This window comes from Meles meles, chromosome 5, assembly GCF_922984935.1.
Source record: "Meles meles chromosome 5, mMelMel3.1 paternal haplotype, whole genome shotgun sequence".
Taxonomy (NCBI): domain Eukaryota; kingdom Metazoa; phylum Chordata; class Mammalia; order Carnivora; family Mustelidae; genus Meles; species Meles meles.
The window spans coordinates 120,059,211-120,076,673 of record NC_060070.1 but is presented as its reverse complement, the minus strand read 5'-3'; the positions used below and the strand labels follow the sequence as shown (position 1 = coordinate 120,076,673).

The 17,463-nt window shown below is 53.1% G+C and overlaps 1 protein-coding gene across 3 annotated transcripts in view; it reads left to right on the top strand.

The window, feature by feature from the left end:
• The first annotated feature begins 12,319 nt into the window (after nt 1-12,319).
• Nucleotides 12,320-17,463, top strand: part of SCUBE3 (signal peptide, CUB domain and EGF like domain containing 3) — a 37,307-nt gene continuing 32,163 nt past the window's right edge. For all 3 annotated transcript variants that reach the window (XM_046006727.1, XM_046006728.1, XM_046006725.1), the window contains exon 1: nt 12,320-12,425. In XM_046006727.1, the coding sequence (XP_045862683.1) occupies nt 12,341-12,425 (85 nt within the window). In that variant the 5' untranslated portion in view covers nt 12,320-12,340. The remainder of the gene's footprint in view (nt 12,426-17,463) is intronic.

Here is a 17,463-nt window from a genome sequence, read left to right as displayed (position 1 = left end):
GGGCTCTCCTCTTGCCCCAGTCCCCCAATCTGAGGTTGGTTTTAAGATTTAGGACAGGGGGCGCCTGGGTGGCTCAGTGGAATAAGCTGCTGCCTTCGGCTCAGGTCATGATCTCAGGGTCCTGGGATCGAGCCCCGCATCGGGCTCTCTGCTCCACAGGGAGCCTGCTTCCTCCTCTCTCTCTGCCTGCCTCTCTGCCTACTTGTGATCTCTCTCTCTCTCTCACTGTCAAATAAATAAAATAAAAAATCTTTAAAAAAAAAAAAAGATTTAGGACAGACTCGATTGAGCTGTGGTGACAATGGGAGGTCCAGAGGAAATGTCTCCCAAGGAGGAGGGGACAGGTGCCTCCTCAGGGGTGGGGTTGGCCGAATGGAGGATAGGAGAGTTTGCCTTCTGTGCCCCAGTTATAAACTGTTCTTCTTCCACTTCTATGGGCTTTGGGTTTTATATTTATTTATTTATTTATTTGGAGAGGGGTGCTGCTTGTGTCATGGCAACTTTGAAGAGAGCTGTAGAAGTCCCCTCTCTGGGAAAATGAACACTGGAGACAAGTTATTTACAATTTAGGAGATCCTCAGATCCCCTTGAAGTCTATCCATGACCTTGGAAAATAATTTACACTAACATCTCAACGACTAACAAGGTTCTGTATTTCCATCTGAATGGGGAATAAAGCCCTTAAGTCAAAGGAACTGGAGTTCTTACTAGGGGAGCTGCTCCCTCAGTGGGCTGAGACACAAGCCAAAGGGGAAGGGAAAGCATCTCCTACCTTCTCAAGTCTCCCCGTATCGCTGCTGTGCCTACATATAAAGCTGGGTTTGGAAGTGGGGAAGCAAAGGAGAGGGCAAAGGCAACAAGGGCTGTTTCTAGGCTAATCTGGAATCGAAACACCACCTGAGACTTGACCCAATGGGGGCTTGTTGGGGCCACAGTACCAGATACTGCTGGTCAGCCCAGAGCATCTGATCTCGTTAATGGGCCAATAAAAATTAGGGGTACAAAGGCCAAGCCCTGGCAGCTCAAATCAGTCTCCTCAGCAAGAGGGAGCAATCTCGTTAAGAGCTGTAACTGAGCAAATGGAGGACTCATTGCGTTTCATTAACTTTAATGGTGCTCGTTATGTTGGCTTCCAAGGGCTGTGGGATGGGCGAGAGAGAGCCAGACTCATCATCATCAGCGTTTGGGAGCAGGCTGGCTCTCATGGGCACCCCTGAGGCGCCCAGCGCCGAGCTGGAAGCGGCTGTTCTTGCTACCCCCACAGGCTCCCCAGCCCAGCACGACATCCTGGCTACACAGGCAAGAAGCCCAGGCCTCAAGGACTCATTCTTTCCTGCCAGGGTGGAAAAAGACAGGGACAAAAAGCTTGGGGCAAACCATCTCCAAGCTAGGCAGGCCACCTGGCTCTGGGCACCCACAGAGAGAGGCCCTTCCCTGGGGCCAGCAAAAGTCTGGCCCCCACGACAGGATCCTGCCAGCCCAGAGCCTGGCCCCGGGGCCATTGTCAATGCCGGCCACGTCCCTGACCTCCTCCTTCTTCTCTATCCCAGACGTGTACACTGCCAGAGAAACGGAAAACAAACAAACAGGGCCAGCAGAAAACACATCACCAAACAAACCCGCCTCACATTGTCCTCTGTGGTCGGCTGGGGCCTGGAGCCAGAGGCCACTGGCCTGGAAAAGCCCGAACAGCTCCGTGAGCACAGCTTCCTCCCACGGCAGGGTCTGCGTGGCCTTCCCTCCCATGGCTTGCTTCTCTTTCTCCTTCTCTATCTTTCTTTTCCTTCTGCCCATTCTTTCCCCCCTCTTCCTTTTTATGTCTGCCTTCCCCTTCTCTTTCTGCATCTGTGATGAAATAAACTCTCTAAACATTGAAGAAATCCTGCAGAGTACATCAAGGCCAGAGTATATAAAACCGGTTCAGGATGTGAGCCAGTCACACTGCTGCCTTGCTTTAAAGTCATCCATCAGGGATTCCAGACCCATCCACGACCCCTTAACATCACGTGGAAAATGGCTCTTCATTGTCTGGCCCAACTTTCAGATCTTAGTACTTGTCCCCTCTGATATTCGTCTCTGAGTTGAGCTACATTATTAATTCCCTGGAGACCTTCCCCCTCTCCAAACCCTTGCTCACCTCATTTCTACCACCTGGAAAGTCCTTGCCCTCTTCATGCAACTCCACATATGGGAATTCTATGTATTCTTTGAGGTCATCTTTAAACCCTCCCCTCTGGGGTGTCCCCAGGCTTCCAGCTGGAATTAATCTATCTTTTGTGTCCTCATTAGAATTTCATGTTGGCACCTTTGTGTTTGGGCATTTACCATGTTCTGCCTTATATTCTAATTATTTAGATGCAAATTTCTCTCTCCTACCTAATTATGAACTTGAAAGCAGAAATTATGTCATCTTTGAGTTCCCATATCCTTTAAGTTCCCGGCACCTAGTAAGTGCAGAAAGAATGTCAAACTCATTAAAAATGGAACCAACGGTTGTAAGAAGCGCACATACAATTAATTCCACATCTTGACTTCACCGTTTGCAAATTTGTTTGAGGCACTGAACCCAGTTCCTTGAGTAGGCTCCCCAGGGTCGGATTTCAGGCGTTTGCCGAGGGCTGAAGGATGGTATGTTAGATGGCGGCACCTACTGGCCAAGAGTGGCATTACAGCTTGGGTCGGCTGCGGAGGAGCAACCCAATTTTTCAATCAATCCTGATGGGAATGGACCAGGGTGTGGAAGGGCGGATGAAGCAGAGGAGGCCTAGAATGAGTACCTCTCTCACTCCTCGCTCCTGGGGAGCTTTAGGCTGATCAAGAGGAGGAGCATTCCTGAGTCTGGGCCAAGGCTTGCTCTCCACCAGCGCTCTGCGGCCTCCTGCAGACTGATAAATTTGCGGGACCAGAGTGAGACACCGAGGAATAACAGCCTGGCTGTGATGCCCCTTCGCTTTGCCCAACTCAGCTTGGCATGATGCCTGGGCCAGCTCTCCACCTAAGACAGAGGAAGAGAGGTGGCATGAAGGGAGAGTCTCTTGCCAGACAAGGGAGGCAAACTTCTGTACGGATATTGACACTCAGCATAAGCACACAGCGGGCAAACATTCTGACTCCTTCCTTGCAAGTTTTCAGCTTCTGCTAACAGGATTCTCAGTCCTATGGGAGCCCTTCTCAGAAAATACAATAGAAGCTACTGGAGAACTGAGTTTTAAAAATAGCCATTCACTTTATGAATTGGTTTATGAATACCTTGAACTTTGCCCCAGGACCTCCACTCATCCTTTCTTTGATCCAAGGTACCAGAGGAATTACACAGTTAGGTGGAGGGGTAGGGGTCCCCCTCTGTCTCTCCAACTTTTCCTCTGGGGAGGGAACCCAGTGGGTATTTGAGGGAGGAGAGCCACAGGGAAACAGGTCCGGAGGAGCAAAGCTAAGCTGGCTGTCAGCAAAGTTGGGAGCTCGGGTAGGAGTATCCCTATAGCCTGTCCTCTGCCACACATTTGTTAAGGTTTCAACCAGTAACTAAAGATTTAACCGGCAAAGGCTTAATCTCGTTACTCTGTCTTGCAGTGATATTTGTATTTAGGACCCAAGGAACACAAGGTAGAGCTCAAAGGAATGATCCTCTTATGATGGAATTGTAACCATTGGTGGATAGAGTCGTTGAAAGAGGATGGGGATTCTGCCTCCTGAGCCTGCTTCCCCCCAAAAGAAGCTGCCTATGGACCTGGCCCCATCCACCCTGGCCCCTGGCCTTTGGGGAGGTCCTGAGCTCTGGCTTGCAAGGTTCCGGTTCTGCTGCTTTGTCTTCCAGAATCTAAGGGTCTCTGGCCAGAATCACCTCCTAGGCCCCCTGCATCTCGGTGGCTTTTCTTTAGCTTGAAGTCTCCACCCTGCCCCTCCATTTAAGCCTCTGGAGCCACCAGTCCTTTCAGGAACCCGGAGAATTCTCAGGCTGGTGGGAGGCAGAGAGACAGGTCAAGAGGTGTTCCTTGGGATCCCCTTGAATCTCCTTGGGATTCCATGAGCTCACTATTCCCTCATTCTTTCGTTCATTCAACAAACAGTCACTGAGCACCACTATGTGCTCAGGGCTGGGGAAATAGTGATGACCAGTTTGGGTCTCGAAGGTTGGGAAGACCACAGCCATTATAGTTCAGCATGGCTAGGGCCATCGCAAGGACCACTGAGCTCCAGGCCTGCAGCAACGCACACTTAAGCTGGATCTTGAAGGGCAGCTGTGGCTTTCCAACTGGCAAGAACATAGCGTATGCCAGGCATGGTGTGGTCTGGGTACAGTGATGGCGAGATCAGAAGACAAACATAAGATGTCATTGGAGAGAAGGGTCCAGGACTGGCACAGAGGGCCCCGTAGGCCATACTAGCGGTCTGGAACTTACCCTTGTCAGGCAGTGGTACCCAGGAGACACAGTGAGTGTCTGAAAGAAGGCAGGGGCCATGGGGGTTGACAGGAGGGATGGATTTGAGGGAGGTTTCACAGGATATGGTGGTCTATTAGATGGGGAGAAAAAAAGAGGCCTTCCAGTCCTGGAGAAATTCAGCTGGGGCTGCTGAGTAGGTTATGGGGCCATTAACCCCAAGGTGGAGATCACAGGAAGAGGACAGTTCAGGGGAGAGTGTTGAGAGGAATTATGAATTTGATGGGGTGTCAGTTCAGCTTAAGGTCTTGAAATGCCATTGCAATGAGCTGTAAGTAAGCAGAAATATAGAACTAGACAGAAAAGAGAGAAAGGAGCTAGAGATTGAGATATGAACATTGGACACATGGCATATTTATTTGACAGAGAGAGACAGCAAGCAAGAGAACACAAGCAGGGGGAATGGGAGAGGGAGAAGCAGGCATCCTGCAGAGCAGGCTTGATCCGGGGAATCTGGGATCATGACCTGAGCCGAAGGCAGGCGTTTAACTACTGAGCCACCCAGGTGCCCCTGGAGACATAGCATAAAAGCCAGAAGAAAAGTGGGTGTTAGGGATGTAGATCTGGGAGTCTCAGCACACTGGTGGCAGCTGGAGCCATAGGGCCCTGCAGTATGGAGCAAATTGCCCACCACTTTGTGCTGGGACTTTCATGAGACTTATCAGCAGTAAATCTCCAATAGGCTGCAAGGTCAGAATTGTGTCCTTCTCAGTGACTGGGTGAGGAAGTTGAAGCTCAGAGATGTGAAGAAACTTGGCCAAACTTACCCACTGATGGGCTGGGCTTTGAACTTAGAACTGTCTGACCACAAAGCCAACACTCTTCTCACCACCCTTGCCGTCCCTGGGTGAGAGTCCCTAGGGAGGCCATGTAATGTGAGAATTGAGAAAATCCAAGCTAGAAACACTTAAGAGGCCAGTGGAGGGAGAAGAGCCAGCAGGGGATCTGGGAAAAGAAAGGGCTCCAAGAAGGGGAAGAAAAATGTTCAAAGGCTTCTGATGACGCAGGGAGGTCAGGCTAGATAAGGACTGGCACAGAGCCCCAGATGTGGAGATGTGGAAGTCACTGGAGCCCCAGCAGATGTGTGTCAGAGGGGCCCCAGGCCAGACTGCACTAGGGTGAGGGGTTACGGGAAGTGGCAAAGTGGAGATGGAGAACCAGTGCGCTCCTCCTAGACATCCAGGAGCCCAGAAGGACAGAGGCAGCAGGATCTGGGGAAGTTTGTAGGATGCTGCAAGTTGTGCTGTGTTTGTAGGAGAAGGAGCTGAGGTGAGGGACTCAGGAGAGGGAGGGAGTAATGGACAGCTCCAGCTCCCTGCAGGGCCAAGACAAGATGGGATCCTTGCACATGTATGCAGGATTGGCCCTGGCCAAAACGAGGGACCCTTGTCCGAGCAGTAGGGCGGGCGGTGGGGGGGGGGGGGGGGTGTGCGGTGTTCATGCCAGATGGCTTCTGGCTTTTCCATGAAACAGGAGTTGAGGGTACTGCTGGGAGAAGTCAGGGGGCTAGATGGCAGAGGAGAAACCAAAGTTTGGAAGAGCAGCTGTGTAGAAGGGGACAGGGCACAGACTTGGGACCGTTTGGAGACGTGCCTTGTGATGTGGAGGGGTCTGGAACCACACATTGATGTCGATGCCAGTTGGCAGGCTGGGTATTTTTGTTTCCTCAATGGAAGCAGCTAGGGAACAGGTGGGAAGGAAGCAGGTGGCAAAGTGACTCAGGTGTGGGGGTGGGCAGGGAGGAAGGGCTGGGAGGACACTGGGATGAGAGGCCGAGGAGGCCACCCAAGTGGCCAGAAGAGACTGGAATAGGTGTGGGCAGCTTGGACCAGGCTGTCCCCCCTCTTCACCCAAGTCTTGGTAGGGCTGCCGGTAGACCGCTCTTATAAAGGCAAGACTAAAAGCCTTGGAGCAAGTTAGTCCTAGAATCCCAGGGCTGGAAGACACTTCGGAGAGCATTACTTCCAATCCTCTGCCTATATGGCCAAATGGCTCCTGAGCCATCCCCGACAGGTGGGACACAAGGACCGACCAGGGTCAATGTGTCTGCTGACCTGGTATGATCCACCCCCATCCCCCTTCTTCCATTTCTTTGGTGGTTGTTCTGAGCTTTCTCTTTTTTCTCTGTCAGTCACTGATTTTTGTTTCTATTTCTATCTTGTCCATCGATTTCTTTCTAAGTTCATCAAGATTCACCTCAAATCCCTCCTCATTCATGAATTCTTGGATGATCAACTTCTGTGTGGTGGCTTTGCATGGCTCATTGCCGCAGATTGCTTGATGTTGCATTTGCATATACATAGTATGTTTTGCATATACAGATCTTGCCTTCCTGGTGAGATTCCAGCATTGGGGGGATTTTCCTGGTGATGTCCAGGGGTCTGGAACCCTACACACTAATGCTGATATATCTCTTTGAGTCAGAAATCACATTTTTTATATCTTCTGCAGGCTCTAGAGGGCCTGGGACAGTGTGTACTGGGGGAGAAGGTAGGCGATAAGTACCTTATTCCACTTGATAGGAGGTTTCATGAGTGATCAAGTCATCAGGAAGAGGAAGAGCGAGAACTGGAAGAGGTAGGACTGGCAGCTCGGAGGGTACAGGCTTAGGAGCGCTGACCTAACCGTCGGCAGTCAGGGGAGACATGTATTCTGCTTCTAGCTTTGCCTCTTAAATTTGTGTGACCTTGGGCAAGTCATGTCACCTCTCACCAAATATGATGCCTAAAGCCTCCCTTTTAAAAAAGATTTCTTGGGGCGCGTGGGTGACTGTTGTTGAGCATCTGCCTTCGGCTCAGGTCATGATCCCAGAGTCCTGGGATCAAGCTCCGCATCGGGCTCCTGCTTGGCGGGAAGGCTGCTTCTCCTTCCCCCACTCCCCCTGCTTGTGTTTTCTCTCCCGCTCTCTCTCTGTCAATTAAATAAATAAAAGCTTTTTAAAAAAATAAAATAAAAATTTTTTAAAAAGATTTCTTTATTTACTCAAGAGGGAGAGAGAGAGAGTCTTAAGCAGATTCAGCACTGAGCAAAGAGCTGGATCCGGGGCTTGATCTTATGACCCTGAGATCAAACCCTGCTTAACTGACTGCACCACCCAGGAGCCCCAAAGGCTAAAGCCTTTTGAAGCTGTACTCTTACATGATCCTCCAGAGCAAGATGACTGCTCTATTCCCTCTTATATGTGAAGGGGCTGGTCTGTGACCCTCAGCCTGCCCCAAATGATTAAACTGTAACAGTGGCCAGAATGTGTTAGGTCTCTGTGGATTTGGAGGAGGCAGCATACAGAATGGAGGAGGTGCACAAGCTTCAGAGTCAAGTCTGGGCCCAAGTCCTGGCTTTGCTCCTTCTTAGTCGGTCATCTGGGCAGTTTGACCTACTTGAGCCTCAGTTTTCCCATCCACAAAATGGGCATAATAGTTCTTGCTTTATAGGCTTCCCGTGGATTGCCTGTTACAGTGCCTGGCCCACACAGACAGTTTTCAGTGAAGGGTAGCTATGCGCGCTAATCTGTCCGAGTGCCTGGGTCTTCTTCATGCTGGTAGGAGGTGTGAGGTGGCAGGGAAGGAGGGATTCTGGCGCTACCCTACCTGGTAGGGGAGTTTCTTTCTACTCTCCAACTTGAAAGTGATGCTGATGAGTGCAGTGTGTTCAATGCATGGCATTTCTGGAAACTTCTCAGTAAGAACGTGTGACAGAGGTACCTGAGTGGCTTGGGCTCAGGTCATGATCCTGGGGTCCTGGGATCGAGCTCCACGTGGGGCTCCCTGCTCAGTCAGGAGTCTGCTTCGCCCTTTTCTCTACCGCACCCCCGACTTGTGTTCTCTCTCTCAAATAAATAAATAAAATCTTAAAAAAAAAAAAAGAACATGTGACAGACAGAACCTATTGGGGGTGGCGAGAATTGAACCCAGTTAGCTGTTCTTACACCCAGCAGCATCAAAGTCTGGCCCAGGACAAGACTGCTTGTTCCCAGGCACTACTATACCTTTATTATCAAACACTCTGGCCTTTGTTCCTTCTGAGAAGCAGTCAGAAGAATAGCAGTAGCCACTGCCTACTGAATGCCTACTGTGTGCCAGGGGGGTTTCCATTCATCATTTCATTCAATTAATGCCATAACATTCAAGGTGGATGTTTTTACTCCCTTTTTGGGATGAGACAACCAAGCTCACTGAGATTGAATAACTTACCTGAAGTCACACAGCTAGAAAGATAACAGAGCTGAGATTTGCCTTTTAAATCTAATTTAATTTTTAAAATTTTTAAATTTGTTATTATTTTTTTTAAGATTTTATTTATTTATTTGACAGAGAATAGAGAGCACAAGTAGGCAGAGAGGCAGGCTCTGCAGGGAGAGGGAGAGGGAGAAGCGGTCTGTCCACTGAGCAGGCAGCCCGATGCGGGGCTCAATTCCAGACCCTGGGATCATGACCTGAGCTGAAGGCAGCCGCTTAACGGACTGCATCCCCCAGGAGCCCAGATGGACCCATTTTATAGATGGGGAAGCTGAGGAGCCGAGAAAAAGCCAAGTCTCATGGAAGGAGACTTGGCAGGGATGGCGAAGTCTCTGAGTGTGGTAGGCCCTGGCAGAGGTATCCCTAAGCAGCATCAGGCTGGGTCCCCAGCCCAGTTTTCTCCTGGGACTTCCGCAGGGGAAATTAGAAGGAAATGAATGTTGGAAGCAACGGAAAAGGAAAATGAAGGCAGAAGGCACACCGTGGCCCGAGAGAGTGTGGGAGGCCCAGAGAACCCAGTAATATTTTGCTCCTGCCGGCGAGGCTATGCTACGGCAAGCGTAGGCTGCTTCTTTTGTAATACCACCTGCAACTGCAACTCATGATTCCTTCCTTGTCATTTTCCAACATCACTACCCAGTTATGAGCCCCTGCGGAAGTGGACAGGGCAGAGGGCCGTGGGACCAGCCCCCCAGTTAACAGCGCCCAGATAGAAGCCTTGCTTCTGCTCCCACAGAATCCTCGGCAGGGCTCAGGTGGGCTGGGACCAGACTGGATGGCGGGGAGAAGGGCGGGGAACTGCCTCTTCTGCCCAGATGCGGAGGAAGCTTCCCCGGTCCTAGAGCGATAGAGAAAAAGTTGGCAGAATGAGGGGGAAAAAGGAAACTAGAGTAAAAGACACGGAGTCTCCCAGAGACTTGGCAGCTAAGGCAGGGCAATGGCCACACTCAGGGGACCAGGAAATCACACTAAACTAGAGACGAGGTTTGAGGTGATCTATTAATCTGTCCCTACAGAATCCTTCATGCCCACCTACCCTGCAGTTTAGAGGGTAAGCTGGAGCCCTCTTCTCCAGGGACCCAGAGAAGTGTCAAAGCAAAGCAGAGACAAAGCAACGCACTGTGCAATCTTCTTTCCCTGCCTTGGGGGTGGGGGTCTTCAGCTCTCTACCTGTGTCCCCATTGAAGATCAAGCACCATCTGACAATGTCTAATAACTCCTCTTCTCCTCCTCCTTCTTCTTCGTCTTCTCCTTCTCCTCCTCTTTCTTCTTCTTCTTCTTCTCCTTCTTCTTCTAACCACTCTCTTGTTTGGGACAGAAAGGATGGCAAGTTTGTACTTGTCCCCCAGCCCTGTACATAATTGGTGACAGCAGGCAAAGCAGCTTTAAGGGGAGGGGTTTGCCAATGGAATGAAGGAGGGAGGGAGTCCTAGAGTGACAGAGCTGGAAGGGACCTGGGAGATCACTTGACCCAACCTTTTGTGGCCTCCACACCATTCGTGTGATCTGTGTGCTTCTGTCCCTACCATCATCTCTCATGACAACCAAGGGTTCTCAAGACCTCCTTCCCCAGGCTTCCTAACCTAAGGGCACTGTCTCTTGTCTCCTTTCCACCAAGGAGCTAATCCACCCTCTTGTTTTCTAGATAACACTGAGGCTCATTGAGATGTGACTTACCCAAAGGCAACCTTCCTCCGAGGACAGAACCAGGACAAAACCCCAAATGCTTGAAACTATTTCCATCCTCCTACTCTTCTACTCAAACCCAAAGGAAGGAAGGTCTCAATTCTTGCTCAGGAGACCTCTGACATGTCACACCTGTCACCTAGCTGATGTGGGCTCCCAGTGTCAAGGTTATCTAAGACCAGAGTTACTTTCAAGGTGATTCTGGTCATTTCCCTTCCTCCCGGGTAAACTGAGGGCTTTATGAGGTTAGTCTGGGTCCCGCTTGCTTCTTCCCTGAAAAAAATAGGCTCTGAAGCTTAAGTAACTGCCTGGAACTTGACTGACTGAGCCCCAGACTCCAAGAAAGCCCTCACCACCTTTTCAAGGGCTCTTTCCTCTAGGATAAAAGGAGAGAAAATGCTGAGCTGTAAATTCACCCAGGAGGCAGTGTCCATGGGCTCTTTTATATCTTTTGCCCTTATTTTTTGCAAATATCATTTATCTTTCCTCCACTGCCCTCAGTTGGAGATATGAAGAGCTCAGAATGGACTGGCTGGGACCGCATCCTGAGGCTGTGAGGGCAGGTTTGGAGAAGCGTGATGTGCAGATGTTTGTGTCTGTGTTTACACGCATGGGCACATTCCTGGGTTAGCTCTTGCCCCTGTGCTGAGGGTATGAGAGCGTTTTATATGTGAGCCCACCTCTATATGAGCAGGGTGACTCAGTGGACCACCTCCAAGGCCAGAACTGCAAAGGAGTCGCCCTGGAACCCCGAGTTTCAGCTGGGGAAGGCTACTTTCTCTTGGTCCTCAATTAAAGTTTACTCAGAGCTAGGAAGGAGCACGGAGACCCGAGAGTGGCGGGGTAGGGGGTGCGCTGGAGGTAAGACTTGGCAGGGCGGCCCTCGGCCCGAAGTCGGAGTCCCTCTTGGTTTTTCGAGGTCCCATGTGGCTGTGTCCCGCGTGTCGGGCTGCGTCGGGCGGGCGTGCCGGGGTGCCCGTGCGATCCCGTCCACCCCAGCCTCCCCGACACCCGGAGCTCTCTTTGTCTCCTCGTGGAGGTGTGCGTGCAAACCTGCGTCGCACGGCCCTCATCTCGTGCGAGCGCCGGGACGCACCCTAGCTCCCCCACTCTTTCCGCAGGGAGAGAGAACGAGCCGGAGCCCGGTGCTGTTTGGTCTGGAGCCGAGCGGGGCTTGCATTGATCCATTGATTGTGCGAGGTCTGCGCCTGACCTCCCTGCTCCCGGGGAAGCCGTCTCCATGGAGACCGGGCCCGCTCCCCCAGCGCCGGATTGTAAATTCCTGCAGGCAGCGGCCCGGCAGCCTGGGGAGGGGGCCGCCGCGCCCGGGCGCGCAGGGGGAGCGGCCGCCGCGCCGAGGCCCCATTTGAAAGAAAAAAGGGCACGAAAAAGGAGGTGGTGGAGGAGGAGGGGGAGGAGGAAGAAAACGAAAAGGAGCGAGGAGAGGAGGAGAAAGAGCAGGAGGAGGAGAAAGGCGAAGAAAAAGAGACGGAGCCCGAGAGACGGAGAAGGAGCGAGAGAGGAAGAAAGAGAGGCAGAAAGGGCGTGTTTCTGGCGCTGCGTTTCCCCTCCCCTTTCTCAGGTCCCTCGCTCCGGCTCTGCGCGCTCTCCCGCGGCAGCTCTCCCCGGGCGAAGCTGGGAATTGGGTGGGATTATACGGAGCAACCCCGCCGCCGCCGCCGCTAGCAGAGCCCAGCTCGGAGAGGGCGGTGGGTCCCCTCCGTCATTGGCGCCGGGCGCCCCCAGCCTCGTCGCGCTCTCCGCCTCGCTTTCCCCGGCGTCGGGCTGGGAGAAGCCGGCAGCATCGGGAGCCTTCCGCCGAGGGCGCCGCGGTCCGCGCCCCGCGCCCGCAGCCCTCCGCCCGGCCCCGGCCCGGAGCCCCCTCCCCTCCCCCCTCCGGCGCGCGGGGGCCCCGCCGGCTTCCGCCCTCCGGGGGCTGCCAGACCGGCCCCGGCCGCCCGGCCGCGGGTGGCTCCAGCCATGGGCTCGGGGCGCGTGCCCGGGCTCTGCCTGCTCGTCCTGCTGGTCCACGCCCGCGCCGCCCAGCACAGCAAAGCCGCGCAAGGTAAGGAAGGAGGGGCGCGCGGCGGCGGGACTGCGGGAGCTGCGGGGGCTGCGGGGCCCGCGGGGCCCGAGGGCGGGGGCCCGATTTCCGAGGGGCAGGGCAGGTGCTGGGCAAAGCGTGCCGCTGTCAGAGCCCAGCACCGTGCACCCGCTCTCCGGCCGGGGAGCTGACCTCTGGGCGCTGCGTCCCGGGCGAAAGGCTGGACGAGCCAGCAGCGACACAGAGGAGTGAGAAGTTTGGGGGGCCCTGTGCAGAAGTCGCCACGCACCTCAGAATTCTGCCCGACTTCACTGCCGCCCCAGCATCTTCGAAAGATTTCTTGTCCTCCAAAAGTACCGGAGAGAATCTTCCCTTCTCTCAGACACTGCCAGAAACTTAAGCCGTGGCCTGGAGAGACGGAGAGAATGAAACTTTTCAGCCACGCCATGTATTTCTTCCCCTCACCCCCAACCCTCATGCAAAGTCAGACAAAATTTCCCAGTTGTTGTCTTATCAGTAGAAAAATGTTAAAGAAAAATAGGATCTTTTCTGGAAAGCCCAGCTCGTCTCTCACTGGATGGTAGGGGGCTGAAGAAGAGGAGAAAATTTCTGACTGGTTCCCAGCAAGAATGTCGCTTTCTGCCTCTTTGGGGGGAAATCTCTTTCGTCTTGCATGGCTTTCATTTCTTATCATAATATTTATTTATTAAGGCCTCGGGTTTCCAATTCCATTTAAATCCAGGTCAGAATTGCATTAAAATAACAAAGTAAAATTCCAGGCCGGGGAGCTCTGACAGATCCCTCTAGGAATTAAAGAGAGAGAGAGAGACAGGGAGGCCCTCCAGCCCCCATCCCTGACCCCAGGCTCATTGCCTGGCCAGTCCCAAGGATTTGCTGGCAGAAACCAGGCTGGTGGGCTACAGTTCTCTTGGGGACAGCCTCCCCTCCCCCTTGACCTCTTGCTGCACCCTTCCCCCATCATGTCCTCACCCAGGAAGAGATTTATATGGACAAAAAGAAAATTCCTCCTGGCAAGGCTTGGCTGAGGAGGATATGATTCTGCCTATTGTCCCAAGGGCTCCTGAAGCCAAGATGGGGTGTGGAAGTGGCTGAGCCAGAAGGGAAAGTTGAACTTGGGAGTTGGGGAAGCCTGAGTCTCTGGCAGCAGGTCACTGTGTCCTGGAGCCTGAGCCCTTGGCTCTTAAGGCGCTCTTGTGTACTGCATGGGCTCCCACTCTGATGAAAGGACGGTGCCCTATCCACGCCAGTCCCTTCTCCCAAACGCTGCCTCTTCAACTACCTCCTTCCTCCAACCTGTCCTTTAAGAGAGCCCAAGGACCAGAGATCCACAGCTGTCACATACCAGACCTCACCCCCTTCCAAACCCCAACTGCCTCCTCTCCAGTTCTGGTTCCAGACAGCCCACTCCCACCCCCGGCCTGGGAGCAGCCCCTCTCCCACTGTGGATTTGCTTGTGTTTTCATAAACAAAGCTGGCTTTTGTAGTGTGTGCTGACTTACTCATAACATGGAATTAGCTAGGGAGTTTAGTCTGAAGGAAGGAACAGATTTCATTCAGTAATCTAGAGACAAGATAAGGGCCTCTTTCAAGTTGGAGCCTGTGTCTGTAGTGGCCTAGTGAGACTGGGGGGCTGGGGGCAAAAGAGGGAGCAAACAGTATATTCAGGGGGGTTCCCAGGGCTCATGGAGACTTCTAGAAGGGACAGGTGCCATGGGGAGATCAGCTCATCCTTTGGGGATAGAAGGACTCAAAACCCCCTCCCAGCTGCTCTGGGACTCCCTTTTTCATCAAGACACCCCGCTGGGTGCTGCTGGGGGCAGGGGATGCAGCCAGAGTGGATGCCCCTGCCCTCAAGGAACTTACATCCTCCTAGATTTATTTCCTGCTTATATTCAGGCTGCAGTTAACAGTGCATCTTCCTTCTGATCCCCAAGTCTAGCCGGGCATAGAATCGAAGCCCGTCATTTCAGCTACCTCTGACGCTGCTGTTCAGGAACTGTGTCAGTCCGGTCTGCCAGAGGTGGCCTAACGACAGGTCCGTTGGGGTAGAGGGTCTCTGGACCCAAATCTGCAGGCCACTGCTGCAGGAAAGACAAGTACTGACTAGGCAGGGCAGCCTCACCCCTAGATGGAGTGCTGTGGACATGGCTCACTCCCAGACAGATCTCCTGGGTATCACGCCAGCAGGTGTCCCTTCAATGCCATGTGTTTTAGTTGAAGCCCTAGTGGGTCTCTTTAAATTACAAAGACTCTGGACAACTGTCTTGTGCCATTATTATATCTCTGGATAGAGTGTGTGTGTGTGCATGCGTGTGTGTGAGTGTGCGTATGTGAAAGAGGGAGAGAGAGAGAGAGAGAAAGAGAGAAATTCACCGCCATCACCCACAGGAGGTAGAGCTGGGTGCCTGTGTCTCTCGTGACTTGGTTGTTAAGCCTGGATATGAACATTTTCATGTCTTTGAGAACCGTGTGTGGATGAAAGGGTGGGTAAGCTCGTGTGACCAGGAGTGAGTGAGCATGAAGGTACATGGTTTTGAGTGTTTTTCAAGTGCCTGTCTGTGTATTTTAAAGTAGACAGACTGGATAACCAAGATAATTGTTAACTTAAAAGCATTAATTTGCTTTGCTTTTTTTGGGGAGGGGGGTGTGTGCAGCAGTGGTTAAAAAGATCTAATCCTTGCTTAGGGCTCAGGTTACAGCTGAATGAAAAGGTCTCCTGGCCTCCCCAGGGGGAAACTTGTCCCCAGGGCAGGCTCAGGGAGAGCCAGCCTGGCCGTTTAGTTTACCTGGTTGTTTTTTCTTCTCATTAGGGATAAAATGTTGATAAAGTCATGTATTTAGAGTTTCCAAGTAACACCATCCCCGGGACTGAGAGCGTTCATCTGGCGGCAAACAGTGTCTCTCTGTCTCCACGCGTCTCTCCGGGTCTCTGTCTGGGTGTATGTGTGTGTCTCTCTTTCTTTCCCCCACCCCTCTCTTCCTCTTTAATGTGGCTATTTCCTCTCCTCCCCGCTTCCCTGGGCTCCTGTGGCCAGCTCTTACAGTGAGGGGACTGTTCCTCCTAGCCCCTCCCTCCAAAATATGAAATGAAAACCATAACCGTGTCAGCGGGTGAGGGTGGCCCCGTGGGCAGCCGGCTATTGCCTGTGCCCCATCCAGGCCACACTGAGGAGAGAGAGCGAGAGTCCCCACTCTTGGAGCCTGATCTTCAGTCAGTTGCTTCTAAGCCTGTCTCCCCCCCCCACACACCTCCATTTTTCCAGAAGGGTGGAGAAGCGGGGGTGGACTGCTTAGAAATTCCTCAGGAATCCCTTTGACCTCTCTTCTCTCAGTGACATGTCCCCCCCCCCCCCCCCGGGGGGTGGGGGGAGCCTGGGGCCAGGGGAGCACTTCTCCACTTCTTACCCCTCATCTCCTTGAGCCTCCTCAGAGCGGAAGGAGAGAGAGGGGAACAGAAGACACCGAGGGCAGAATTACCGCAGGCCGAGAAAGAAGAAAATTATCAGCCACCCCTAAATGAGATTGCTTTCTGAAACCTTCAGGAATCTGAGAGCATGAGAACCGGTTTGAGATGTGAGCGGCCGGGACCTGTTGTAAAAGGAGCTGGCCCTGGGTGTGAGTTTGGGAATGTGAGGTGTGCATTCACTGGGGTGTGTGAGCGTGCATGTGCATAATTCGGTGTGTGTATCCACCCGTGTGTGTGTGTGCGTGCATGCGCCGTGCTCCGGTGAGAGGAAAAAGGAAGCAGGGCGATGTGCGTTTTGTTTTCGTTGGAGAAGTCAAGAAGTGGAATGGCTTGGTCCGGTGCCGTGGATTGAGGGTGGGGGAAGGGAACGGATGGTTTCAGACCCTCTTGCAGAGATGGAGGCAGAGGGGCTCGCTGCCTGAACTTACCCCCGGCCCTGCCCCTGGCTCTGGACCCCTCGTGTCAGGGTGTGGGCCTCCCTTGACGTCCCGTACCTCTAGCACATGACCACTTCTAAGAAAGAGTCCCTGTCAGGGCTGGAAACTGCAGGGCTGCTTCTGAGACGGGCAGTGCCCGCAAGAGGCCCAGACCCGGGGACAAGTTCTTCAGTCTCAGTTAGAAGACAGCAGTCTGGAAACAGAGGGACGGCTGCGCCTGGCGGGGGGAAAAACGATACAGCAGCTAACTCAGGGATGCCCAAGGGGTAGAGGAGCTAGGCACCCGGGCTAGAAGGGGACACAGACCCTCCCCTCCCCCCACTGGCCCCTCTGTCACCGGCCTGTCCTCCCATGCCCGAGTATTGCCAGCTCCAAACGGCGTGGGGTGGGGCGTTTGGTGCCGGTGGGTTGGTAGATGCAGAGCCCGAGGACTGGGGCCCTTGAGGAAATCGTTGAAATGCCCTCCCTCACTTGTAAATGGACTAGAGTGTCAGGAGAGTCCCCTTCAGCTCTGAGATTCTGCACATCTCATTGAAATCCTTCCTGCTGGAAGGCAGAAAACACTTGAGCAATTCTTGGTCCTGCCCCTAGACTTCTGGGGCCTTCCTGCCTGACGCTCAGGCCCTCTGCCTGGGCCCTCCGCTACTGCTCCCTGCCCGAGTCTGTCACTTGGCTACTCCTCCTTGCTTACCCCACCCCAGTTTCCTGGGGCCCCAAGTACCTGACTGTTCTGTGTCCTTAGGTAGACTCTTTCCCCCTGGAAAGAGCATCTAGAAAACAAGTGTGTGTTTCTGTGCGTGCACGTGTGTGTGAAGGTGTGTGCATCCGGCAGCTTTGGGTAGGGGAGCTGCGATGGTTGTGTTCTAGGAACTGAATCCTATCTGGGCAGGACCCCGAGGCCCCAGTCCCTGGTCCTATATGGTGTATTCTCAGCTCCAAGCCTAGCCCTCTGTATTTTCCTCCAGCTGAAACATTTCAGACCGAGGTACTGTTTTGTAGTTGCTATTGGGTTTGGCCTTGGGGTGAAGAGATGACCCCTAAATAGGGCACTGTGGTCCTCACTCTTACCTATGGTTTCTCTGTGGCTGTACCCATAGCCCTAGAGAGCTGTGGGGTTTGGATTTCGGGGCCCCAG